General features: G+C 45.4%; 1 protein-coding gene across 1 annotated transcript in view; it reads right to left on the reverse strand.

Annotated features, from left to right (window-relative positions):
* Positions 1–1,145: 1,145 nt before the first annotated feature.
* The window catches only part of ATP5F1D (ATP synthase F1 subunit delta), a 43,050-nt gene continuing 17,167 nt past the window's right edge, over positions 1,146–27,028 (reverse strand). Inside the window, exons 3-4 of the mRNA XM_082253708.1 lie at positions 13,716–13,804; positions 1,146–1,309 (exon numbers count right to left, since the gene is read on the reverse strand). Of these exons, the coding sequence (XP_082109834.1) occupies positions 1,187–1,309; positions 13,716–13,804 (212 nt within the window). The 3' untranslated portion in view covers positions 1,146–1,186. The remainder of the gene's footprint in view (positions 1,310–13,715; positions 13,805–27,028) is intronic.

Here is a 27,028-nt window from a genome sequence, read left to right on the forward strand (position 1 = left end):
TAAAAACACCAATGTAATTAGTTACCGTTCCTGCTGCTGCCACTGCAGAACGCCGCTTTGATCCAGAGAAAATCTTCTGCAGACGTCCACAGGAAAAGAACCCCCTCAGAGTTTCAATCTTCTGGGTCCTCCACAGCTCAATGGTTCCTCAATGTCACTAGAGGACACAGTAAATATATGGCAGTCAGCAGGAGGAACCAGTGAGCTGGAGGGGATCCAGAAGTGTCTATTTACCTGCGGACTTCTGTTGTGACGTTCAGTGGTGTGGGCAGCAACAAAGCAAGCATTTCAACGTTCTTTAACAGGTATGCCTTGGTTTCAAAAGTTAACTGTAGCTACAACACAGGTCACTTTAACCGATTGGCGCCAGCTGCATCCAAATATGCAGCTTCTCGGTGGGTGGGCCTTGGCGCCCAGCGGCCCCATATTTGCATGAACTGGGGCAAATAGAGCTGTGCCGTGAGCGTGCACCCTGCATGATCGCGGCACAGTTACTGGTGGCTAACGGAAAGTTCCCCATCACTGCTTGCGAACAGGAGCTTTCCAATCAGGTGACCATCATCACTGCTGTCACGGCGGTCACATGATCATAAACCCTACCTCCTGGCATCCTAAACCTCTTAAAGGTCTGGTAGGCGCCACCATTTCTAACCTTTCCTTCTGAAAAGCTGATTTACACACACCCATACATTTCTATTCTTATGCCTCCATCCATGCTAAACATGGAAGTGTGGAATAGACAATTCTCCTGCTGCAGCTATTTTATTCTTCCAGCCTAAGGCACCGGCTTTCAGAATAACCGAACTCTGTCCGTCTCCACCCGACTGCTATCTGATCCAATCCGCTAGGCAAATGGGGAACGAGTCCCCATCCGGCAATTTTTAGTGGACAGGATCGCATCGGATATCGGCAGGTGTAAACGGGCACATGTCTGTGTACATCCCCTGCTCCATAGAGGCGAACGCATGGTCCAGAGACTGACAGCCAACTCAAATTTTCAGGATCAGGTCAGTAAACACAGCTTTCATATATTTTTTTAGGGACAGGGATTTCAAAATAAATATATTCAGAAGGAGGTTAGTTCTATGTCAATGTACTGGTTTCCGGTAAGGAAGTTTTATTAAATCATGCACAATAAACTAAATGCAGAAAATGGGGGCATAAGGACATGGATACATACCGGCTTTTATTCCAGGGCTTTAACAATGGCTTCACATGCCTCCACATTAACCAGAGCTTCTGCTTTTGCTACTTCATCTCCCGCGCCCTGCAACGCTGCCTGTGCCTTTTCCAGGTTTGACTTTGCAATCTGTCAGAAAAAAGTTTAAGGGGAGCAACAGTCTTGAGTATGTCTGTGAGTAGCTATTTTTGCCAACAATACATGCAAGATCTGTTTTTTTTTTTTGCTGCACTGAAGCTTTTTATCTTAGTCAATTCTACTACACAGGGTATATTTGAAAACAATATACTCTTCAGCCTCAAGTGGCATAGCATACTTGATAACAATGACCTTTCCCTGGAAAATGAATTTATTTAGTAAGGTAAAGCAGCCCACCACTTAGGTCCAGAGATTTTCAATTACTGCAATCAATTTGGGGTCATCTTTTCTAATGCAGTAACCAACTTCGGCTTTAAGGTCAGTTGTTGTGCAGCCCGTGTAACCCTCAGCCCCTCAGGCTTCCAAACACTGGTCCTCTCATGGTGATCTCATCAGAAGAACGATGCCAGTGAAGATATTGCTAATGTAGCAGCAGGGGGGAGAGGGGCTGAGGGAACACCTGACTGCACAGCAACGGGAAAAAAAAAAAATAAAAAAAAAAAAGTGTGTGCGTCTGTATATACAGACACACACATTTCTATATGCATTGTCTGTCTTGGTGGAGGGTGGGGTTAGATAAACTAGTAGATTTAAATGGACTTGACTAACAAATTAAAGCCACACTCCGGCAAACACTTTTTAACCACTTCAGGCCCGGAAGATTTAAGCCGGCCCACCTTCCCCACCCTTTTTCATGACCAGGCTCTTTTTTGCAATACAGCACTGTGTTCCTTTAACTGACAATTGCACGGTCGTGTAACACTGTACCCAAATAAAATGTATTTCTTTTTCCCACAAATAGAGCTCTCCTCTGGTGGTATTTAATCACCTCTGCGGTTTTATTTTTTGCGCTATAAAAAAAAAAAAAAAAATGGGATTTTTGACTTACAGTAAAATCCATTTCTCTGATGTTCATTGACGGACACAACTCCTGGGTTATACTGCCCCTACAGGAGTAGGACACTAGGCAGAAAAAAAAGTTTGGCTACGCCTATGGGCAGTCCCAGGGGGGTATACTCCCTCTTCCTGCTATAGGTACTCTGCTTTGTTACAAGCAGTGTCAGAAGAATTACAACTCCACGGAGGGGTGGGTGCCGTGTCCGTCAATGAACAGAGAAATCGATTTTACGGTAAGTCAAAAATTCAATTTTCTCTTTCGTTCACTGACAGACAGCTCCTGATCTTCCTAACCATTAGGGCATCCCAAAGCAATGTTAAACATGAGGAGTGGGAACAGCCGAAAATAAATTCCCAAGGCTAACTATAGCCAACCAGGTAAACAGGAGCTCAACCAAAACAACTGGAGCTCATCTGAAAAAACAACCTCAAAGAGGATCAGATCCTCTAAACAGCAGCCTGCAAAAACCTTGCGGCAAAAGCAAGCATCCACAGATGCCAACACATCCACTTTATAGAACTTTGTGAAAGTGTGCTCCGAGGACTAGGAGGCCGCCTTGCAAACCTGCGTCACTGACACCTTATGACAAAGCCCAGCAGACACTGAGCGCCTGAGTAGAATGTGCTTGGCCAGGGCAAGGAGGAACCTGCTCCTGGATGGAAAAGAGCTGAATCACCGTCTGTCTGATTCATCAGGAATTGGACGCAGAGGAAACAGGCAACTCTTTGAGGCCCATCTGTGAGCACAAATAGGGAGTCTGACTTCCTAAAATATCCCATAGCTGCCAGGTACACCCTAAATGCCCGGTCCACATCCAAGGTGTGCAAAGCAATTTCCTTCAGATGTGTTGGCCTGGGACACAGAGAAGGCAACACAATGTCTTCATTCAAATGAAAATCCGAGACAAGCTGAGGAACAAACAATGGACAGGGGCAAAGAACCACCTAAATCACTATGAACCTCCAGTAAGGAGGGGACGAAAGGATAGCCCCACCAATTCTGACACCCTGAATGCAGAGGTGAAAGCCACCAAATAGATAGACCACTTTTTGGGACAGCGCAAGCAGAAGAATCTAAGGAAGATTCTCAAAGAGGGGTTTCTGGAAGACAGAGCACCAAATCGAGGGTCCCAAGGCGGCAACGGAGACCGCACTGGAGGGGTCACATGCCTAACTCCCTGAAAAAGGGTACACATCAGGGGAGTATGTTGCCAAGGGCCATTGAAATAAGACCGCTAAGGCCGACACCTGACCCTTGATAGTACTCAAGGCCAGTTTCTGCTCAACCCCCATTGAAGGAAGGTCAAGAACCGAGACATCGAACAAGAGCGAGAATTAACCCAAAGAGACTCACACCACGCAAATTACGTCTTCCACGTATGATGGCAGTTCTTCCTAGAAGTAGTTTTCCTAGCTTTTACTAGCGTTGGAAATACCAACTCAGACAAACCTCTATCAATCAGCACCTGGCGTTCAACAGCCAAGCCGTCAAAGCCAGTGACTGTAAAGCAGGATGGAAGATTGGTCCTTGGGACAGCAGATCCTCCCTGAGAGGAAGCTTCCAAGGAATGTTGGCAACCAGCCACACAAGACTGACATACCAAGCCTGGCGAGGCTAGTTCGGGGCCACCAAGATGACAGGAATCCCTTCTGCCTCGATCCTGTGTAGAAGTCTTGGCAGAAGCTTGAGAGGAGGGGGAGGCGTAAATCAGACGATACTGACCCCACAGGGCCACTGATAAAACACCTCAGAATGAAGAGACTACTCCCCTTAGTCCAACGCCTGCCGACTGAGGTAATCCGCCTGCCAGTTTTCAACATTCTGGGAATGTGTAAAGTGGAGAGGGCTGGAACGAACCGTTCTGCCCAACTTAGAATGCCGGCTACCTCCAGAGCCGCCAGGACTTCTTGTGCCCCCCTGGTGACTGACATAAGCCAGGGACGTGGCATTGTCTGATTGACTACGCACTGGACATCCCTAAAGACAGTCTGTCCAATGTTCCAGGCACAGTCTGATAGCTCGGAGTTCCAAGACATTAATCAGTAGTCTGGACTCTTCCAGTGTGCAGATCCCCTGAGCAGAATATTTGCCGACGACGCCTCCCCAACTGGACAGGCTGGCATCCGTGGTGACCACTGTCCAATACAAGAGGAAGGAAGGATTTGCCTAGCTGAAGCGCAAAGCCACCATATCAGGGACTCTTTCGTTCCCCGGCTAAGCCAGGTCTGATTGTCCAGAGACTGCGGATTCTTGTCCCATTTGGCCAGAATCTCCCTTGCAGGGACCTTGTACGGATCTGTGTAAACAGCACCGCCTCAAAAGGTAGACCACCATCTGGCCCAGCACTCATATGCAAGTCCGGAGGGAGGATCATCTGCTGGACAGCAGGAGACGAAATACAGCCTGTAGTATTTCTGGAGTTTGTCCAGAGGAAGCAGCACTCTGGTTAGGGCCGAGTCCAGAGTGAGACCCAGATAGTCCAGCTTTGTGGACAGAACCAGAGCAGACTTCTGAAAATTAAGAAATGGTGATTTCCAGGTTTTCCACCAGAGCAGTAGGAGACTCCGCTCGCAGGAGGAGGACGTCCAAAAAAACCAGTACCGTGATCCCCTATTGGCATAACAATGCTGGCACTGGGGAAACACTTTCGCGAAGACCCAAGGAGCAGAGGCGACACCAAAAGGTAACGCCACAAACTGATAATGCTCCTCTCCCACAGCAAAGCGGAGGAAACGCTGGAGACCGACACATAATTCAATGAAGGGAAGCCACCACCATGCTCCATTCTAAACTTCTGCAGCTGCACAAAGCAGTTCAGTGCCTTGAGGTCCAGAATTGGACACAACTTGCCTTCCTACCTGGGGACTGTAAACAGATTTGAGTAAAACCCCTGAAAACATTCCTAAGTAAGAACGGGGACCATCACCCGTAAAGTAAAAGGTCTTGCACCGACCTAAAAAGAGCCTGTAAACAGTCGGAGGCAGTCGCACGTCGGAAGGAAGAACCTTATCGGAGGATAAAAATGAAACTCGATCTTGTAGCTGGACCGAACCAGGGGAGTCCACAGGTCCGGGAACCAGCGAAGACATCCCCCCACCCCAGATATGGGTGAGGGCGCACCTTCCTGCTGAAGGGGCCTTGTCCGCGGGTCTTGAGAAGCCCGCACTTGACTTGCCAGACCAAGTTTGCTTGGATCCTCCAGAGGCTGCCCCGAAGGGCACCGATCCATTGTCAGTCGACTGAGGGACGAAACAACTTATGAGCCGAGGGTCCTTGCCCTTAGTAGCCTGTGGAAGAAAGGTACTCTTCCCCACTGACCATCCAGGGTAGCACCAAAACAGGCGATCTCCTTGAAAGGAAAGATCAGTCAAGGCCGTTTAAGAAAGTCTGGTCTGCAAACCAGCATTTGAGCCAAAAGGACACGCCGAAGGACAACTACCGAAACAGAGCCAAGCCGCTAGGGGAGCTGAATCCAAAGAGGCATCACAGATAAACTGCAGCCCATGGGCCAGGTCAGCAAAGGCAGAGGGGGAGCTACTCCCCCCTCCAGCTCACAGCGTAAAAGCTTAGCCCACTCAGTCAGAGTCTGCGACACCAGGGCAATGTGAAAATCTGCCTCAGTGCCAAACCACCCAGGGTGTACAAATTGCGGGCCACAGCCTGAGCCTTCCTGTCAGGCGGGTCCTAAAGCCGGGGACTCTTCAACCGGAATCATGGTTGCCTTGTTTAATCTGGAAACGGGAGGGTTCACCACTGGTGGAACAGTCCATTTCTTAAGGGGGGACGACGACGACTCATAGGGGTATCACCTAGCAACTCATTTTAGGGACCCCGAGAGATGCTTTGGTCATCCCCCAATCTTCAGTGACAATTCTGTCAAAATAAGAGTGGGAAAGGGAACTCCTTTGCCACGCTGGATGGCTTGTGAGTGCCAAAGGGAGCCTGCACCTCCGTCACAGTTGTGTCCTCCAACAAGTCTCAAGCACAGATAGCAATCCATGGGTCCACCAGCTCCTCTTCGTGCGAGATTGCAGAAGCAGAGGAATCATCCTCACTTTCTGAGGATTCAGGGCACGTGGTCGCAGACCCAGTAGGGTGACCCACGTCTGCCGAATCAGATTTAGGACCTGAAGAGAGATGCGGCAGGGGGCGCTTTATGCCAGCCAATCGCCCAAAAGCCACCTCCACACAAGAGACTCCCAGGACTGCCCTTAGTGGATCGATGGATGAGACTCGGAGGGCCCTGCAGCCCCAGAGAGGGGATCAGGTAGGGAGATATGCTCCAAAGAATCCATAAATCACCAGGCGGACCCCACAAAAAAAAAAAAAAAAAACACTGCTAAGGGACAACCCTCATCCGCTCTGGCAGCACCATCCGATTGCCAGTCACAGAGCACCAAATCGATCCTCAGCAGAGAGGGAGAGGTCCTCACCAGACTTACCACCCCGCAGAAACCAGGCACCGCAGCCACCAAGAGAATCTGCACTGCACGAGCAGCGATCAGGAAATGAAAGGATCCAGGAGTCAGCACCAGGGGATGAGGAGGGGCTCCCACTGCCGCAAATCGCTGCCCAGAGGGCTCTACTGTCATAGCCACCACCATTTGCAATGGCCAACCACCGCAAAATGGCCGCTAGACTACACAAACATGGCAGCCGTGCATTGAACACAAAGGCTACAAAAAATGGTGGCACTACGAGGCCGCCAGGTACCCAGGAGGAATCCCTAGGCCTCGAAGACGGGCCCAGGCAGGACGGGGGGCCCTGGCAGGAGCCCCCACTAAGTTAAACTCTCCCCCGCACAGCTGATCGTCCGGTCACCGGTGGCGCTTGGCCCCCCCCTGCCCCCATCACTCCCTGCCCCCACCCCAGGAGGTGGATCAGATTACCTACACAGCCCCAGCATAAATGGAAGGGGGGGGGGGGGTAAGATGGAGAGACAGATGAATGGGGGGTGCCTGACAGGAGGGAGGGGAATCTGGGGGTCCAACCGTCCCAAGGAGGGGCCCACATCCACCCCAAAACCCTCCAGGGGGGGGAGCTACTTACCATACCAGGAACCAGACGGGCATTGCTCCAGACAGAACCCCTAGTCACCAAAATTGGGGGGCTGTCAGCCAGGAGGTACGCTGCGACTCTGGCCAAGACCCAGTCGTAAGCGACCTTGGTAGGCGCTTAACTCGCAGGCCAGCCCCCGTCCAGTGGGAATGTGTCGCGGCCGACCTAGTGCGGAGGTCTGCGAACGCTCGCTGGCCAGACAGGGGTGACCACTGGATCTAGATTATCCAGCCCTTCGCCCAGTCTGGCAGTTGATCGTAGATCTTACAGAAAGAAACCAGGAGAAAAAAATTGCCAAGACCAGAGATCCCAGCAAGGAACTAGGTCCTTGGCAGGACTAGGACTAGGCAGAAAAAAAAACGGAGTACCTATAGCAGAGAGGGAGTATACCCCCTGGGACTGCCCATAGGCGTAGCCAGACTTTCTGTCTAGTGTCCTACTCCTGTAGGGGGCAGTATAACCCAGTGGTTAAGAAGATCAGGAGCTGTGTCCGTCAATGAACGAACATCAGAGAAATGGATTTTACGGCAAAAGTGCTTGTCAATGAACGAAAGAGAAGACCATTTTGAAAAAAAAAAAAAAAAACCAATATATTTTTTTTTACTTTCTGCTAAAAACACATCCAATAAAACAAAAAAAGAACAAAAAAAAAAAAAAAAAAATCTAATTTCTTTAAAAATTGAGTCCAATATGTTTTTTGCTACATATTTTTGGAAAAAGTATATATTGATTGGTTTGCACAAAAGTTATAGCGCCTACAAACTATAGGATAGATTTATGGAATTTTTATTTGACATTTTTAATAGTAATGGCGGCAATCGGTGACTTATAGCAGGACTGCAATATTGTTAGTGCTTTGAACCATGGATTATTTATTCTATGCCATTAACTGCCCTTTATTTTTTGCGCTTTTATATGCATTGGGGGCCATATATTTTCACACACATATGTACTTATATATGTATTCATATTTTCATTTGTTGTTTGATTTCTCTGAACTTTTTTGTTTTTCTTCATATTGTGTTCATGTCACTAAGCTTTCTCAGCGTTATGCCTGGTTACCAATTAGGCAATTTGCATTTCTAAATTAGCACAATTGTCTGATCACTTGTTGGGTAGGTGGAGTTTTTTGCACTATATATACTCTGTATCTCACTTCATTATTGTGATCAAGGCAGTTTGCCGAAACCGGTTAGCCTTCCTGTTTACTCTTTTCATGCAATACATTTTCTATACTGATTTGAAGTTGCTGGCTCACTTACTGGATAGGACTGCGATATTGCGACGGGCAAATTGGACACTGTCACTTTCGACACTTTTTTGGGAACCAGTGACTCTAATACAGTGATCAGTGCTAAAAATATGCACTGTCACTGTACTAATGACACTGGCTGGAAAGAGGGGCGAGCAAAGTGTTAACTGTGTGCCTAGCCAGTGTTTGTGTAGGAGGTGCTTTTAGTAAGGAAGGCATGGATCCATGTCCTTCCTTTGCAGGAACACAGGATCCATGCCTTCTGTACTGACAGAATAGCAATCTGCCTTGCTTACATAGGCAGACTGGCGTTCTACCTGTGTAACGAATGATCGGCGGATGCCGGTGGACAGAGTCCGTGGTATCTGCTGATCAACGCCCTCTGTGCATAATCACTGCGGGAGCGAGCTACCAGCGGCATGCATTCGCGCTAGCTACCCGGAATGTGCGGGATCACGTGTATTTATTTAAGTGATCGAGCATATAGAGCGGTCAGCAATTGGTTAGACAATTACAGCAAATAGTTTATTGCCTTTGGGATAAAGGTTTTAAATAAATAAAAGCTGATCATTGTTAGGCAACCCTGTCAGTGTTAAATGGTTTGTCTTAATCCTCAAACTGCCACTTTTGTGGGACAGCTTGGTCTGTTAAAGGAGATTGAACAGCAGACTAGGCTGGCCATACATTAAGCAATTTTCTTTCCTTCAACCACGGGTTGAAGAAAAGAAAATCACCTAAATCCCTCCCGCTACGCTATTGTATTCTGACAACAGAAGGTTTTGCTGCCATCAGAAAACAATTTTTAGAGCTGCCGGATATAGAATGGCGGCAGTAATCGTACAAATAAATAAATAAATAAATACACAAGCTGGTTGTACTGAAGTTGATCGATCAACTTCAGTACAACCAGCCTGCTCATACATGGATCAAAATTTTTCCATTTTTTGCTGAACCGACTGAATTTCAATCCCTCTATGGCCTGCTTTACTGGCCAGATCACCAGATAAAAATAACAGAGAAGAGCCTTAAAAGAAATAAAAAAACAGCCACCTCATAAGAATTGATAAGCTGCAATATTTTACATTTGTGGTTTAGGGTTTAACTCTTAAGACACATTCCATAAAATGCATTTTAAGCAAGACTCTTGAGCTGGAAAAAACATTAAAATCTGATTGCACAAGCTTCTTCAGGTTTACAACTATGCAGTGAAAAGGACCTACGTTTTTGAGATCCTTAAGACTCCTAAATACAGCAGCTAGTAAGCAGAATATTGGTGGTAGAAGTTGGCAAAATCCTGCATAAATAGTGGCCTGTACGTTGTGCACATGTAATGTTTGAGCAACCCTTACATGCGTACATCATTACAGTGTAAATAGTTGGGAGGCTGCAGGCAGCATTTTAAAGGAAGCCCCCCTAGTATACTCTGTTGCTAGGACACAAGCAGATTTTGCCACCTAGGGTTCTCCATTACTAGTACCATGGAAGCTTCAACTGCCTCTTGCAGACAGCTCTTGTATTCCAATAGAGTTCATTGGTGCTGAATGCATGTAGAGGTTAGCACATACATTTACATGCCTACAGCTTAGAAAAACCTGTGTGAGTTCTGTGAATGGACTGCATTTTGGTTTGTTTTTTATTTAAGGATCTGAATGTAGTGCAGGTGTACTCATCTTTATGCAATCTAAGTCAAAATGTGGCACTTTTGTACTTGCTCGCAATTGTTGAAGAAGTGTTTCTTTTTAATTACACTGTTAGAGCCGGTTCACACTGAGGCGACATGACTCCTTACTACTTCACATAATGGAAGTCTATGCAAGTCGCTCCGAGGTCGCCCCGAAATAGTACAGGACCCTTTTTCTAAGTCGCAGCGACTTGTGTCGCTCCTATTAGAACGGGTCCTGTAGCGGTCAATTGACCGCGAGGGAGCGCGACTTGTCAGGCTGACAAGTTGCGCTAGTGTGAACCGGCTCTTATTCTTTTGTCTTTTTGAAACTTACCACATACTATAAGAACATGTTATAGTAGGTTTTATACTACACAGTTCAAATATTTTGATATTTCTCATTCAGTACTTTGAATAGCACCAGAAATACCATTTCCAAAAACATTTTAGTGGGAAAAAAGCTACATCGTTTCTTGGATGATATCTAGAGGGTCAAGTTGTTGATTTGTCTAGTCCTTTTCTGAATATGCAGAAGTTAGAAGATTTTGTGTTGAGAGGATAGCTGTCCGATACTGAAATTCCCAAATATAGGAATTTGAGTTTGCTACACATTTGTATTTGGTGGATTGTGCAGCTGTGGGCATTTTAAGCACTAAGCAGAGTTTTTACAATTTTATATAGGAGGATAGCTGGGAATATTAGGAGGTAGGAACAATGTTTAGTCGAGACAGCATGGGTTAAATGCACAATCGATATATTCCTTTGGCTGACAATCAGCAACATTACCCCCTCTGTGTTCTCCATTGGTTAGCAATATCAATTTCCTTTCTATCAGTGTTTTTCAAACTTGTTTCAGCCAGAGCACCCTTTAGAATTGTGCACAAACCTGGGGCACACCAGTCTGAGGGCTTGTTCCCACCAGAAGGTACGCACGCTTTTTGTCATGTTCCCTCACATCATTTTTTTTTTTTTTGGGCTGCTCTATGCGTGTGAGCCATGCAAAAGGGTGCCGGCATAATTTTTAAAACTGCAATGGTACTGTGGCATCTTGCCTTTTAATAGGCACACACGTACGCAGATGTGTGGGCATGTCATTAATAATGGCAGCAACATGCGTCTGCAAAAGGCAAATCCCCCTTTTCTCCAAATTCCTCTAACACATACTACCCTCCCCTTCTCCAAACAAAACCCCCCCCCTCCCAGATTCCCCCTCCTTGCACAAATTCTACCTCATCACTGCAGGATTAGTGAGAGCAGCAGATAGGAGGAGAAAGCAGGGAGAAAAGGTGTGGGCTGTGCTCTCTATCCCCTCCAGCTCCTTTCCCTTCTGTCTGTATACTGGAGTCCACACAGGATTTCTCTCAGATCCCACTGTACAGGGTTTAAATTACCTACCCAGCCACAATTTCTGCTGTCTGGATAGGAGCAGTGTTGGGAGGAGATAGGGGGTGGTAATCAACCCTTGTACATTTGGCTGATAGAGCGAACCTGTGTTAAACGCCCATGCACAGAAAAGAGGAGAGAGAGCAGAGCCCCCACCTCCTCCCAAGTTCTCTATTCCCCCCTGCTGCTCTCTGTATTTTGCCAGCTAAACTGTAAAGCTGTGCGGGCCACCTGACACGTCCCTAGCAACCGATGAAGTCATCGGTTGGTAGGACACGGGCTTGCACAGCTTTCGGTTTTGCCAGCAATAGTACAGATAGCAGCAAGGAGGAGGTGCAAGCTGTCCATTCTCTATCCTCTTCCCTCTGTGCAGCAGAACACAGGATCTCGATCAGATCAGGCTGTTGCCACCGCACCCCTGAGAACTTTTCATGGTACCCTGAGTTGAAAGACACTGCTTTATATAAATCCTTCACAATATTTTCAGACCTTTATGTAGTGAGTAGCTTTAAATAGGAATATCAGCTTCTCTGAGTCAAGGCCCATGTTTTCATTCCAGTCTTTAGTACCAAGAAACCTTAACGGCACTAATCTTAGAAAAAATCTCATCAGGGCATTTCAGAAGTTTGATTAGAGAAAGCCAATGTAGTTTACTATACAAAAGTACACAAACCATTTATATTGGTAATATTTAAAGTATATCCAAGGTAAAAAAAATTTAAATCATATTTAAAGTTTCCACATTAGATTTCACTTATTTTCAACCTACTCTCTCTACTATCAATCTAAATGTTCTTGAAGTTTGTGTTTAAGGCCCTTTTGACACAGACGTTCCATTAAGCAATTTTTTATTAGTTTATTTTCAGATGGAAAACGGACAATTATTCCTATCTATGGGCTTCGTGACAGATTATCATCTATTTACATCGGCCAACATCGGTGTCCATTCAGGTCCGTTTTTCTTTTTTTTTAAACGGCACAAGGTTGCGTCCTTTTTTGCTTCAAAGGACCCGTATGAATTTCATCCATTTACGCCTGTTCTATTTGTCTGTTTTTAGGCAAGAAACCATTTTTGTTTATACTTTTGTCACTTATGTTTAGTTCATTCAATCAGAAAAACATATGCAAACATGGGCGTGAACTGAAGTGCAAACTTTTGTAGGGCCCCTCCGCACAGCCTGTGTACACTAAACACCAGTTAAAGTGTACGTTTATGAACCGGAGATGAGCTGCGATAGCCACTATTGCAACTTATCTTTACTGCGCATCAGTTTATTAAGCTGTGATGAGGACAGGAGAGGATGTTTTCCATTTCACATTGTAGCTCAGTAAAAAGCTGCCAGCTTAATATTTATAGTAATGTTTTCATACGAATAAACGCACATTTGTAAATGGCCCCTCTAACACAGGACTTATTAACTTATTTTCTAACCCTTATTTGGTCATCTTTTATCCTTTATTTTTCATTCACGAGAGTTTGAGTCCCTGATCTTGCAAGATCACAGGCTCAATTCTCACTTCTACTACACATCGCAGCCATTCACTGGGGTTGATTTACTAAAACTGGAGTGCGCTAAATCTGGTGCAGCTGTGCATGGTACACAATCAGCCTCTAACTTGTACAATTCATCTTTGACAAAAAAAAAAAAAAAAACTGGAAGCTAATTGGTTTTAGTAGATAAACCTCATTTGTATTTCATTCATTTTTCTTCTCAGCCAGAGAAGAGAAGTAAAAATGTTAATATATCAGCTCTCTGCCGAGAGCTTTTTACATAGTGAAGGGCTGTGATTTGTAGAAGGCCCTTCACATCCGATGCCCCATAGGGATGCATGGGGTGACCATTCAGATCCGCCAAAAAAAAAAAAGCTGACGGTCCACCTGTGTGAAAGGGGCCTTAGTGTTGCGATATAATGAAGCATGTCTGCATTTTATTGCAACGAATGTCTGGGTTGCATTAGCTCATTATGCCTTTGTCTTGCAGGGTTTTTTTTTTTTTTTTTTTTTTTTTTTTTTTAAGTATACTACCGCTTTAAATAATACAATTGGTTGTTCTCCTCCAGGTTTCCTTAGGGCTGCAGAACTTGTCTCCCTGTCTGCTATTGAAGTGTTTGATCATTTATCGATGCACATCTTTGTACTTACACTCGGATCCAACATGTCCAGTTTTACTGCTTCTTCAGCCAGCAACTGTACAGTGGAATCTGCATTCACTGTCACAGACCCGCTGCTCACTAAGAGACAAAAGAAGAGAATGATGCAGTTATTATACTCCTATATGTATTCTGCGTCAACTCATCCATCAATTTACGGTCAATATGGTACTTTTGGAGATCAGCACTTTTTATATCTGTCTATATAAATGTAGTCATGGGTATTTTTAGATACCAGGTTCATGGACACAAATTTGATCGACCAACTACCAAATGTGATCTGACCTACATCCAAGTCATAGCAATAGACAAACACAATGTGCTAAAGCTGATAACACAAACAATCCTAATTTCTGGTGTATTTACTGAACACACCAATTAAACATTCACAATGCTTGTGGAAAAAGGGAACACTATGGTTACTAGTTCCTTCAAAGAAAGCTAGTTGGAGTCAGTAGTTTGCAAACCTGGAATGCAATTAATGAAATGATCTTGGAGGTGTGGTTTAGAGCTACTTTGATTGGAAAAAGGGCACTCAAACATTTTAAGATTGCGGTTCATAAGAAGCATTAGCCGCAACGTACCATGCTTCGCAAAAGGGAGCTCTGAAGACATTCGATCAAGAGTAGTTCATCTGCAAAGAGCTGGAAAGGGAAACAAAGCAAATCTCAAAGTGTTTAGGCATCCATTAAGCTTGGTTCTCACAGGGGCGGCTTTAAAGTCACACGGATCTGAAGCCACCCTGTACAGCGCGACTTCAGCACAGCTTACAACTTCTTTAATATAAGTCAATGCAAACCACTCCCAAAGATGCTCCAAAGTAGTGCAGGAACCAAGTCGCTTCGATTAGAACAGTTCCCGCTCACTGAATGAAGCGCAACTTGTCAGGCAACTAAGTGGGTACCCAGCCAAGATGACTCCCAAAGCACAAAAACAAAATCCTCAATGAAGTCAAGAGGAACCCATCAGCTAAAAGCTATCCGAATACAGGTAAAGCAATCCTGCTGCTCACAGATGATATCCTCCAGCTATGGTACTCAGACTGCACTGTGAATGAGGTTTACGCCCTGCCATTGCTGCAGACACATGAATAGACAAATGATTGGATGGCTGCACTCTCTCAATGCAGCTTTATTTCTTTAAGTCCATAAAAACAACCAATGCCTAACGAACGTATGTCAGCGATATTAAATGATAAAATGAAGATGTTTGAGGAAGTATGGGAACCATGGGCCAGATATCTAACTGGAGATTCCTAGATCCACAGCCGGCTGACTAGGTTCTGAGACTGTGGGGTCTCATCCAATTACCCTCTTTAATGTTTTCTCTTTCTCCTTTTTCTACTCAAACTCTGATGTCATAATTTTCGTCTCCTCCCGATTGTCCTGACTAAAACGTGGAAGTGATGGTTGTCAGTAGGGCTGGAGTCACAACACGAGATAGTAAAATTTTGTTTTCTGATTCTGTAACGAGATATTGATGTGCCTTTTTTTTTATGCAAAAAAGATTCTAAACAGTATGAGAGCCAACAAATTTGGAATGTTTCATATAGTTTGAGAATATTTTTTATTATGCCAAGAAGACTTCTTTACATAAACTGATGGGCTTACAGTCCTTTGATATCTGTTGGACAGTTGGGGAGGACATGTATTCTTTGTGATATCATTGTATTTTCTTTGTTACTGTGAAATACTTTAAATATTAAAAATAGTAAAAAAAACAATGCCGATAAGGCAGGGAAGGGAAGACACCTTTCACATGAAAGATAGTGCTTTATTAATACCACTATTTTTGATAAAGCATGATATTTCCTGTGAAACGCTTCTTCCTTTTTTCCCTTCACTGCCTATCAGCATTGGTTGTTTTTATAGACTTTTTTTTTAAAGAAATAAAGCAGTTTTTTGCATCGAATGAGAGTGCAGCCATCAAATCATTTGTTCATTAACAGCTAAAGACTTGAAGACCTCACTAGAACTGGCAAACCATTCTTGTTCATGACTCCACCATATGCAAGTCTTAGAACAGGCAGGGTGTTCATGGCAAAACACTAAGGAGAGATATAGATGCTGGGTGGGTGAGTTTACTATGAATATTAACAATGGAGCCTAATAAAAAACAGCATTTTTGGTTTCTGGTGCTCAGAGGCAGAGTAGCTCTGCTTTAAGACTGGTCATAGAGGCCTTGTTTTTGTTCCCCTCAGCCAGTTCCTGTTAGACAGAAGTCAATAATTAGATTGACTTCTGTCAAGTGGGAAGGGTCACAGATGGATCAAAAGTTAACTAGTTCCTGCTGAACAGGCTGAATTTCGATTCATCTTTGGCCAGCTTACCCTAATTTTCTGTCCTATACACAATGGTTTCACCAGACAGGAAGTGAGGGAAAATCTGCATCAGACACAAGAAAAAATAAAATCTCTGGTTCTAGCTATTCAAATGAAGAAGAACAGCATTTTTAATTTGGTCTATGGTACTTGTCTATCAATCATTTCCTATCTGGTAAAACACTGTTAGCAGACATCAAGATTAAATATTTCTAATAGAGCCCCAGATAGGGGGGAGTGTTAATCACTCGCCACGCTATATAAACACAAAAAAAAAAAAATTTTGGCTGGATATACACTACGTTTTGGCATCAAAGGTTAAGGTAGTGGTACTTAAAACACTGTCATGTTCCACTTTAGAAAATGAAGAACTTTCATTCCCCTCCACCTATACACATTTTAGAATTTGCTATATTATAATTATATATATATATACATATATATATATATATATACACATATATATATATATATATACACATACATACATACATACATACATACATATATATACATATATATATATACATATATATATATATATATATATATATATATATATATATCTCCTTAAATGGTTTGGTTGCAAAGGTAAAAGATTTTTTTTACCTTAATGCATTCTATGGATTTAAAGCAGTAGTAAACTCAAAAAAAAAAAAAAGTTTTCCCCTGCAAGGAAAAACTGGTTTTGTACTTAATGTAAAATCCTTTTCTCTGAAGTCCATTGACAGACGCAGCTCCATATCTTCTTAGACCAATGGGTTATTCTCCTCCCATCAGGAATAGGACAATAGGCAGGACAAAGCTTTACCACGCCTATGGGGCTGTCCGCGCAGGCATAACCCCACACACTCTGCTACAGCTTCCAGTTTAGTTGCAAGCAGAGTTAAGAAGACAAAAAAACGATTTCACTCAAAAGTAGAGGAGCGGGTGCTGCATCTGTCAGTGGACTTCAGAGAAAAGGATTTAACAGCAAGTACAAAAATCCAGTTCTCCAATGTCCATTGACAGATGCAGCTCCGTATCTTCAGACCAATGGGATGTACCAAAGCAGTGTATGCATGAGGGGGTGGGAAAAACAATGCAAAGAACAACTTAATTCCCCAAAGGCTAAAAATCAGCCAACCAGGTAACATGGAGCTCACCTAGAAAAAGAGAACAAAAAGTTCTCTTTTTTTTTTTTTTAAACAGCAGCCAGCAAAACCTTGCTGCCAAAAGAGGCATCCGAGGATGCCAACACATCTACTATAGAACACATCTCTAGAATTTTTTAAACGTATGCCCAGACGACCAAGTGGCCGCCTTGCAAACTTGCATCACTGATGCCGGATGACGAAAAGCCCAAGAGGCACTCAGCGCCCTAGTAGAATGCGCCATCATAGGGAAAGTAGGAACCTGACCCATCAATGAATTAGCCTGAAAAACCGTCTGCCTGATCCATCTGGATATACAGTAGTTACATAGTTACATATTTAGTGAGGTTGAAAAAAGACATCAGTCCATCCAGTTCAACCTATGTGTGTGTGTGTGTTTGCTTTTAACCATACATTGTATACCCCTGTATGTTGTGGTCTTTAAGGTGTCCATCTAATAGTTTTTTGAAACTATCAATGCTCCCTGCTGATACGACTGCTTGTGGAAGAGAATTCCACATCCTTACCGCTCTTACAGTGCAGAACCCCTTACGCACTTTAAGGTTAAACCGCCTTTCCTCAAGTTTTAGTGAGTGGCCACGTGTCTTATTTTATCTCCTCTCTGAATAGTTTGTTCCTTATGCTAGGGTCGCCAGTACAGTATTTGTACATTGATATCATATCCCCCCTCAATCGTCTCTTCTCCAGAGAGAATAGGTTCAGTGCTTGTAGTCTTTCCTCATAGCTGATGTCCTCCATTCCCCTAATTATTTTTGTTGCCCTTCTCTGGACTTTCTCCAGTTCCAGCACATCCTTCCTGAGGACCGGTGCCCAGAACTGGACAGCATACTCCAGATGTGGCCGGACCAGAGTCTTGTAGAGTGGAAGAATAATCTATTTATTTCTGGAGTGAATCCCCTTTTTTATACATCCCAGTATTCTGTTGGCTTTGCTTGCGGCGGCTTGGCATTGCATGCCACTGCCAAGCCTGTTGTCTACCAGTACCCCCAAGTCCTTTTCCATCCTAGACTCACCCAGAGGTTCCCCCCCTAGTGAGTAGCATGCTTTCTGGTTTCTGGCCCCCAAGTGCATTACTTTACATTTTTCAACATTAAATCTCATCTGCCATGTAGTTGCCCACCCCGTTATTTTGTTCAGGTCCGCTTGCAAGGTTTCCACATCCTGCATAGAAGATATTGGCAAGCCTAATTTAGTATCATCTGCAAATACTGAGATTGTACTAGATATCCCCTCCTCTAGATCATTTATGAATAAATTAAACAGGATTGGTCCCAGGACAGAACCCTGGGGGAGCCCACTTTCCACACCCGCCCAGTCCGAGTACTCCCCATTAATCACCACCCTCTGTACTCTCCCCTGGAGCCAGTTCTCTATCCAGGTACTCACCTTATGGTCCATACCTACCTTCCTTAGTTTGTACAGTAAGCGTTTGTGGGAAACTGTGTCAAAGGCCTTTGCAAAGTCCAGATACACCACATCCACAGGCTTACCTTTATCTAGGTGGCAGCTCACTTCATCGTAAAAGGTTAATAGATTGGTTTGGCACGAACGATTTTTCATGAATCCATGCCGATTACTACTTATAATACCGTTTTCCTTACTAAAGTCTTGTATGTGGTCCCTTATCATCCCCTCCAAAATTTTGCAGACTACTGATGTTAGGCTGACCGGCCTATAGTTACCCGGGATATATCTCGGCCCCTTTTTAAATATTGGTACCACGTTGGCTTTTTTCCAATCAGCTGGCACCATACCCGTCTGTAAACTATCCTTAAAGATCAAGAATAATGGTCTGGCAATCACCTGGCTGAGCTCATTAAGAACCCTCGGGTGCAAGCTATCCGGTCCCGGGGATTTATTTATGTTAAGTTTCTCTAGTTTAGCTCTTAGTCTATCCTCTGTTAGCCATGGCGGCACTTCCTGAGGTGTATTATTTAGTTCGGCCTTACAAGCAAGGTTCGTGTAGCCCCCCGATTCCTTTGTGAAGACTGAAGAAAAGAAATTATTTAACACTTCCGCCTTTTCTCTGTCCTCTGTGGCCATTTTTCCTTTATCATCTTTTATGGGGCCAATGTGCTCTGGCCTCGCTTTCCTACTGTTTATATACTTAAAGAACTTCTTGGGGTTCTTTTTACTCTCCTCCGCTATATGTCTCTCATGTTCTATTTTAGCCGCCCTGATTTCGTCTTTACATTTCTTATTACACTCTTTGTAGTGCTTAAATGCTGCCAATGACCCCTCAGTCTTGTATTTTTTGAAGGCCTTTTCTTTAGCTCTAATATACATTTTTATGTTGGAGTTTAGCCACCCAGGGTTTAGTTTTGCTCTTTTAAATTTATTTCCCTGTGGAATGCACTGGCCAATCCCCTTGTTAAGTATGCTCTTGAAGCACTCCCATTTTTCCTCCGTGTTCTTTGTCCCCAGGGTTCTATCCCATTTGATATTTTCTAGCAGCGAGCGCAGTTTAGGGAAATTGGCTCTTTTGAAATTCAGTGTCCTTATATTACCCTTGTGTTTCCTATTACTGTAATACTGAAACCAATTGACCTATGGTCACTGTTTCCCAAGTTGTCCCGTATTTCTATATCCGTGAGCAGGTCTGTATTGTTGGTAATCAGTAGGTCAAGTACCGCATTGTTTCTTGTCGGTGCATTCACCATCTGACCCGTGAAATTGTCCTGCAAAATATTTAGGAACTGCCGAGCCTTGGCTGAATGCGCAGTTCCTTCTGCCCAGTCTATATCTGGATAATTAAAGTCCCCCATTATAATGACATTTCCCATCCTTGCTGCCAATCCTATCTGTAACATGAGGTCCGCCTCCCCCTCCTCCCTCTGGTTGGGGGGCCTATAGCATACGCCCAATAATACCTTCCCCACCGTGCCTTCCCTTTGAAGCTCTACCCATAGGGATTCTGCCTCGTCCATAGCTCCATTATTAATATCATCCCTCATATTTACCTGTACGCTGTTCTTAATATACAAACATACCCCTCCCCCTTTTTTACCTTCTCTATCTCTGCGATAAAGGGAATACCCCTGAATGGTCGCCATCCAGTCATGGGAGCTGTCAAACCAAGTCTCAGTTATCCCCACAAAATCTAAGTCCTCCTCAAACATCAGCAGCTCCAGCTCTCCCATCTTGTTGGCCAGGCTTCTGGCATTGGTATACAAGCCTCGTAATTTTGATCGGTTACATTTATCCTCCTGGATATGGTCGCAGCAGACGCAGCCAATCCTTTACGAGGTCCTGCGGTAAGGACAAAAAGAGCATCTGATTTTCTGAAAGACTCAGTAGCGGCCAGTTAATCCCTGATCGTCCGAACTACATCCAAAGAATGCAAGGCAATTTCCTTGGGATGCTTGGGCTTGGGACAGAGTGAAGGCAGCACAATGTGTTCATTCAAATGAAAATCAGAAACCACCTTAGGAAGAAAAGATTGATAAGGTCGGAGTACCACCTTATCTGTGTGGACCACCAAATAAGGTGAGCGGCAGGACGGCGCCACCAATTCAGACACTCTATAAGCAGAAGTTATGGCCACCAAAAAGGCAACCTTCTGAGACAAAGAAAACAAATTTCCCTAATGTTGTCAAAAGGAGGTTGTTGAAGAACAGATCATACAAAATTCAGATCCCACTGAGGTAGCGGGGAGCGCCTCGGAGGAGCCATATGGCATATTCCCTGAATGAAAGTGTGAATCAAGGCATGCGTAGCTAACGGGCGTTGGAAATATATAGCCAAAGCCAACACTTGGCCTGTGATAGTGCCCAAAGCCAACCGCTGTTGAACCCCTTTTTGCAGAAAAGCCAAAAAAACCCTAGCTACTGAAAACGAGTGAGGGTGCACCTCAAAATGTACAATTTCCATGTACGATGATAGATCTTCCTCGAAGTCGACTTCCTGGTCTTCAATCGTGTAGGAATCACAGTCAAAGACCCCTACCTCTCAACACCTGGCTTTCAACAGGCAAGCCGTTAAAGCCATCGACTGTAAAGCAGGATGAAAGATAGGCCCTTGAGACAGCAGATTCTCCCTGAGAGGAAGTGTCCAAGGAGCATCGGCGACCAACCTTACTATGTCTGCGTACTAAGACCCGACGAGGCCAGTCTGGGGCCACCAGAATAACTGGAATCCCTTCCACCTCTATCCTGCGTAGAAGCCTTAGAGTTTCAGCAGAGGAAAGGCATAAATCAGCCGATACCGACCCCAAGGAGCCACCAGTGCGTCTGTGGCATCGGCCAGAGGATCCCGAGACCTGGCTACCAAACGCTGAACCTTCTTGTTGCGACGAGAAGCAAACAGATCAACCTTGGGTGTCCCCCACCGGACTAACAGGAGATGAAACACCTCCAGATGAAGAGACCACTCCCCTTGATCCAACACCTGACGACTTAGGTAAACCTGGCATGTGCACAGCAGAGAGGGCGGGAACAAACCCTTCCGCCCAAACTAGAATCTCAAACTACTCCTTGGATACTCTTGGTTCCCCCCTGATGATGGTTGTAAGACACAGCCGTGGCGTTGTCCAATTGAATCTGAACCGGACATTCTCGCAGATGAGTTGTCCAGTGGCTCAGAAAAAGCTTTATTGCTCTGAGCTCCAAAACATTTGATCTGTAGTTTTGACTCTTCTACTGTCCAGGTTCTCTGGGCACAGAGCTGTCCCAGCACCCTGCCCCAGCCCGACAGGCTGGCGTCCGTGGTCACCACCGTCTAAAACAGAGACAGAAAGACTTGCCCTGGCAACTGAAGCCACCAAAACAGAGCCAGACTGTGTTGTGGCTCAACCGAATCAAATTATCCAAGGACTTAGGATCCTTGTTCCATTTGACAAGACTCTCCCTTTGTAAAGGTCTCGTGTGAAACTGAGCAAATGGAACCGCCTCAAAGGTTTATACCATCAGACCCAAGGCACGCATGCAAATAAGCAGAGAGGACCGATTGTTTGCCCACAATAACCAAATCACCCCCTGCAACTTCTGCAGCTTGGCCGGAGGAACAAAGACCCTCGCGAAAGTGGAATCCAGAGTCTGGCCCAGATAATCCAACCTCAAAGAAGGAATCGGCAGATTTCTTGAAATTGATATTCTACCCGAACTCTTGCAGGGTTCTGACAGTGATCGACAGAGGTGTATGAGAGTCTGCTCTCAATAGGAGATCGTCCAGGTAACCCTGTACCACAATCCCCCGTTGGTGCAGCAATGCCAACACCGGGGCCAGTACCTTGGTAAAAACCCTGGGAGCAGAGGCAAGACCAAAAGATAATGCCACAAATGGATACTCCTCTCCTCTGCTACAGCAAAGCGAAGAAACTGCTGATGCCCAGCGTAGATAGGGATGTGGAGATATGCGTCCTCGATATCTATGGAGGCTAACAAGTCTAACTGGTGTAGGGATGCCACTACTGTGCGGATGGATTCCATCCGAAACTTCTGTACCTGCACAAAGCGGTTCAGAGCCTTGAGATCCAGAATTGGACGCACCTTGCCCTGTTTTCTGGGCACAGTACATAGGTTTGAGTAAAACCTTTGAAAGCGTTCCTGAGAGGGAACCGGCACAATCACTCTTTGTGCAAGCAGATCTTGTACCGCCTCTCGTAGATCCCTTAACCGGTCTGGAGACAGATGTAGATTGGATGGGAAGAACCTGTCCACCGGTCGAGACCGGAATTCGATCTTGTACCCTGGCCAGATTTTAGGTATTACCTTGGGGAGATGCAGACTAGAGTACTGCAAAAAGCAGAAAATTATATCACCTGGGATGTATTTCAGTTATCTTGCAAACCTGGCCTGTTAGTGGGCCCTGAGGACCAGGGTTGAGGACCAAGGCCTTAGAGGATTGAGGGAGAAGAGTACTCTTCCCACCCGTAAGCCCTTTGATCATTTCATCCAGAGAAGATCCAAACATCCTTTCTCCCGTAAAGGGAAGATCCGTCAAGGCCTTCTTTGAAGCCTGGTCCGCCGACCAGCTTTTTAACCACACCATGCATCTAATGGCAATCCCCACCGCAGACACCCTGCCCACTAGGGGGGCCGCATCCAAGGACGCATCACACATGAACACAAGGGCTTGAACCATCTGGTCCAGGAGCTCAATCAGCGCCGGAGGAATCTGTTCAGATTCTAAGTTCCCCTTAAGTAACCATCTTGACACCAGAGCGTTCACAAAAATTGGTTTTAGTATGGAACCTGCCAACACATGTAGATGGCGGGACAGGGACTCCTCCAAGGGAACCACAGTAGACTTATTCAATCTGGAAACCGGGTGATCCACCTTAGGTAGCACGGTTCATCGAGTGGAAACCGCCACCGCAAAGGGGTAACGGCATTTAAAGGGCTTGGGCACCACTAGCATGTGCTTGATTCCATTGACAATATCATCAAAAAGCTCCGGGCAAGAAAACACCTTGCTTGACTTCTGGGCTTTGCGGGAGCCAAAAGACACCTGCGTACCTGACGCTGTAGATTTAGCTGCCATTTTTAAGTTTCCCGCACGGGAACTATGAGTGCTTCCACCAATGCGCGCTCCCGCGCGGCGGCTGAAGAGCACAGGTCCCACACCAATCCATCAGGATGGGGGGCATCCATGGCGGCCATATCTGCCTCAGCAGGAAAATGAAACAAAAAAATGCCTGGGTCATTGCTAGATTAAATGTGCCATGCCTGTCCAGCGATCTGGACCACAAGAAAATGGCCACCCCATGCATTACATATGGGGAACAGAAAATGGCTGCCTATACATTGTCAAAGGAAAAATATTGAGCACAAATCCACAGCAAAATGGCGCCCCCCACAGCGCGCCATGCAGTCTCCCGGACCCCCGAGGGGGGTCCCAGACAAGTGGCATCGGAGGGTCCTTAAAAAAAAAAAAAACCCCACCAGGACAGTTAGTCAACCCCCCCCCCCGGCAGGAACATTGCAGTGGCCGTAATATTACCGACCCCCAAGGTAGGAACCAACTAGGGAAAGGGAGGGGAACTGGGGGGGGGGGGGGCTGGTATGTCCGAGAGGCCAGGGGAACTGAGGGATCTCCCAAGGGTCTGACCATTCCCAGGAGGGGGCCAAAGTCCACCCCGAGACCGCCAGGATTGGGGGGGACAGCCATTACTCACCAAACCAGGTGGGTGCCACTCTGAACAGACCACCTCCCACCCGGGGTGGGGGGTGCTGCTAGCCAGGGGGTACATTGCGACTCAGGGCATTCCAGGTCGTCACGTCCTAGTGAGACGGTCCACTCGCGGGCTCGTCCCCATCCATCGGGGCTCTGTCGTGGCGAGGTCTAGCTGCTGGACTAGAACCTGCTCACACTCGCTGGCCAGGCTGGGAGACCTTAAGGCTCTAGATTATCCAGTCTAAAACCTCAGCTGGCTGTTGCTTGTAGTTCTCCAGGAACTCTAACTAGTAAATAAAATTTTCCCTTTTATATATGTAGTAGGTTTTCCAGGCCTTTGGCCTGATGTGGGTCTGCCATCGGTACCGGTTACCCCTCCAGCCCTTGTGAGCTGCAGCCCTGGGTGTGAGCACTTATACATTGACAACTCCGGCATCTTTGTTTTGTGGTTTTATTGTATTTAAGGGGATGGGAGAAGGGAATGAGTGGGATACTCCTTTAGGCTCAACTAGATACAATTGTGGGACTTTTCTGGCAAAAATGCCCAGTAGTGCTGTCTTGACGCCAGCCGACGCTAGCCAATGCTTCCTGACGCTTGAACACCCTCTCACTTCAGGGTCCTCAACCTAGGTACCCCCTTTTAACAGAAGCTGGCACTGGATTCCCAAACCTTTTCCAGGGTGGTCCCTTCTAACTTCAGGCAGACCCCCAGGGACAATCCTCAGTATTCACGACCTGTGTAGGCTTTTCTGGGACTGGACCCCTCTGACTCTCCGCAGGTTCTCGGCACACCGGATCCCCTCAGCTTAGCACTCTCTGGATCTTCAGACAGCACCCAGAGATCCTCCTCCTCAGACAGGAGGGGAGACAGCCATTCTCTCCCTCCTGGGACTCTGCTCCAGCCAAAGACATTGTGTCATGTGCCAGTCCAAACTTATACCCACTCCCAGAATCCTTTGCAGCACAATCTGCCTTCTGGGGTAGTTACGAGCCTGGATGTGTCCCCTGATTGGGTTTCCTCCACCGCCCTATGAGAAGCCTCTCACAGGAACCAGTGGGGAGACTCCCCCTTCAGCAGGCACACCAGGAAACCATAACACACTGACTAATAAACCACAGCCCTGCTGTAAGGCAGACAAGGCCCAATATACCTTTACGTAGCACCTACCTGTAGGGTGCTACATATAGCCAATACTGAAGTCCCAGCAGGGAACTAGGTCCTACTCCTAAACTAGGCAGAGACAAACTGGAAGCTGTAGCAGAGTGTGTGGGGTTAATAAAAAATGAGAGTTTACTAACACTTTAAAGTTAAAAAACCTTTTAGCAATAGCATGCCCCCCCTAAATGCTCACCCTTAGCCCAATCTGGATCCAGCACTGTGTATGTGTGTAGGAGCCCTTTTTTGCTTTCCCACAGGCTTGGCTGAGAGCAGTGGCAGCCATTGGCTCCTGCTGCTGTCAGTCAATACCTGTGAGCAAAGAACGGGGGGTTGCGCCAAGCCAGGCTGTGTGTCTGAATAGATGCAAACAACCGGACTCGAGAGGGAGCCCCCAAAGGAAGTGACTCCTATAGTGAGCATTAAGCAGGGGAGGGGAGCCAAAGAGAAGGATCAGGGCTGCTCTGTTGCTAAACCATTGCACAAAGCAGGCAAGTATAACATGCTTTGTATTTTATTTTTTTAAGAAAGCTTTACAATCACTTTAAATCAAATCATATAGTAGTGAAATGTATATAGCCTGATGACGGGATCAAATGAATTCCAAAAGCTTGAATATTTATTAACCACCGGAAGATTTGTCCCCCCTTCCTGACCAGGCCCTATTTTGCAATTCGGCACTGCATTATTTTAATGGCCAATTAGGCGGTCGTGCGACGCTGTACCGAAATAAAATTGACGTCCTTTTATTCCCACAAATGGCTTTCTTTTGGTGGTATTTGATCACCTGTGCGATTTTTAATTTTTGCGCTATAAACAAAAAAAGTGACAATTTTGAAAAAAATAAATAAATATATAAAATATATATATATATATATACATACATACATACATACACACACACATATACATATACAGGTCCTTCTCAAAAAATTTGCATATTGTGATAAAGTTCTTTATTTTCTGTAATGTACTGATAAACATTAGACTTTCATATATTTTAGATTCATTACACACAACTGAAGTAGTGCTAACCTTTTATTGTTTTAATATTGATGATTTGGGCATACAGCTCATGAAAACCCAAAATTCCTATCTCAAAAAATTAGCATATCATGAAAAGGTTCTCTAAACGAGCTATTAACCTAATCATCTGAATCAACTTATTAACTCTAAACACCTGCAAAAGATTCCTGAGGCTTTTAAAAAGTCCCAGCCTGGTTCATTACTCAAAACCGCAATCATGGGTAAGACAGCCGACCTGACGGCTGTCCAGAAGGCCATCATTGACACCCTCAAGCAAGAGGGTAAGACACAAAGAAATTTCTGAATGAATAGGCTGTTCCCAGAGTGCTTTATCAAGGCACCTCAGTGGGAAGTCTGTGGGAAGGAAAAAGTGTGGCAGAAAACGCTGCACAACGAGAAGAGGTGACCGGACCCTGAGGAAGATTGTGGAGAAGGACCGATTCCAGACCTTGGGGGACCTGCGGAAGCAGTGGACTGAGTCTGGAGTAGAAACATCTAGAGCCACCGTGTGCAGGAAATGGGCTACAGGTGCCGCA

This window comes from Pelophylax lessonae (genome assembly GCF_965119305.1).
Source record: "Pelophylax lessonae genome assembly, chromosome: 1".
NCBI classification, from domain to species: domain Eukaryota; kingdom Metazoa; phylum Chordata; class Amphibia; order Anura; family Ranidae; genus Pelophylax; species Pelophylax lessonae.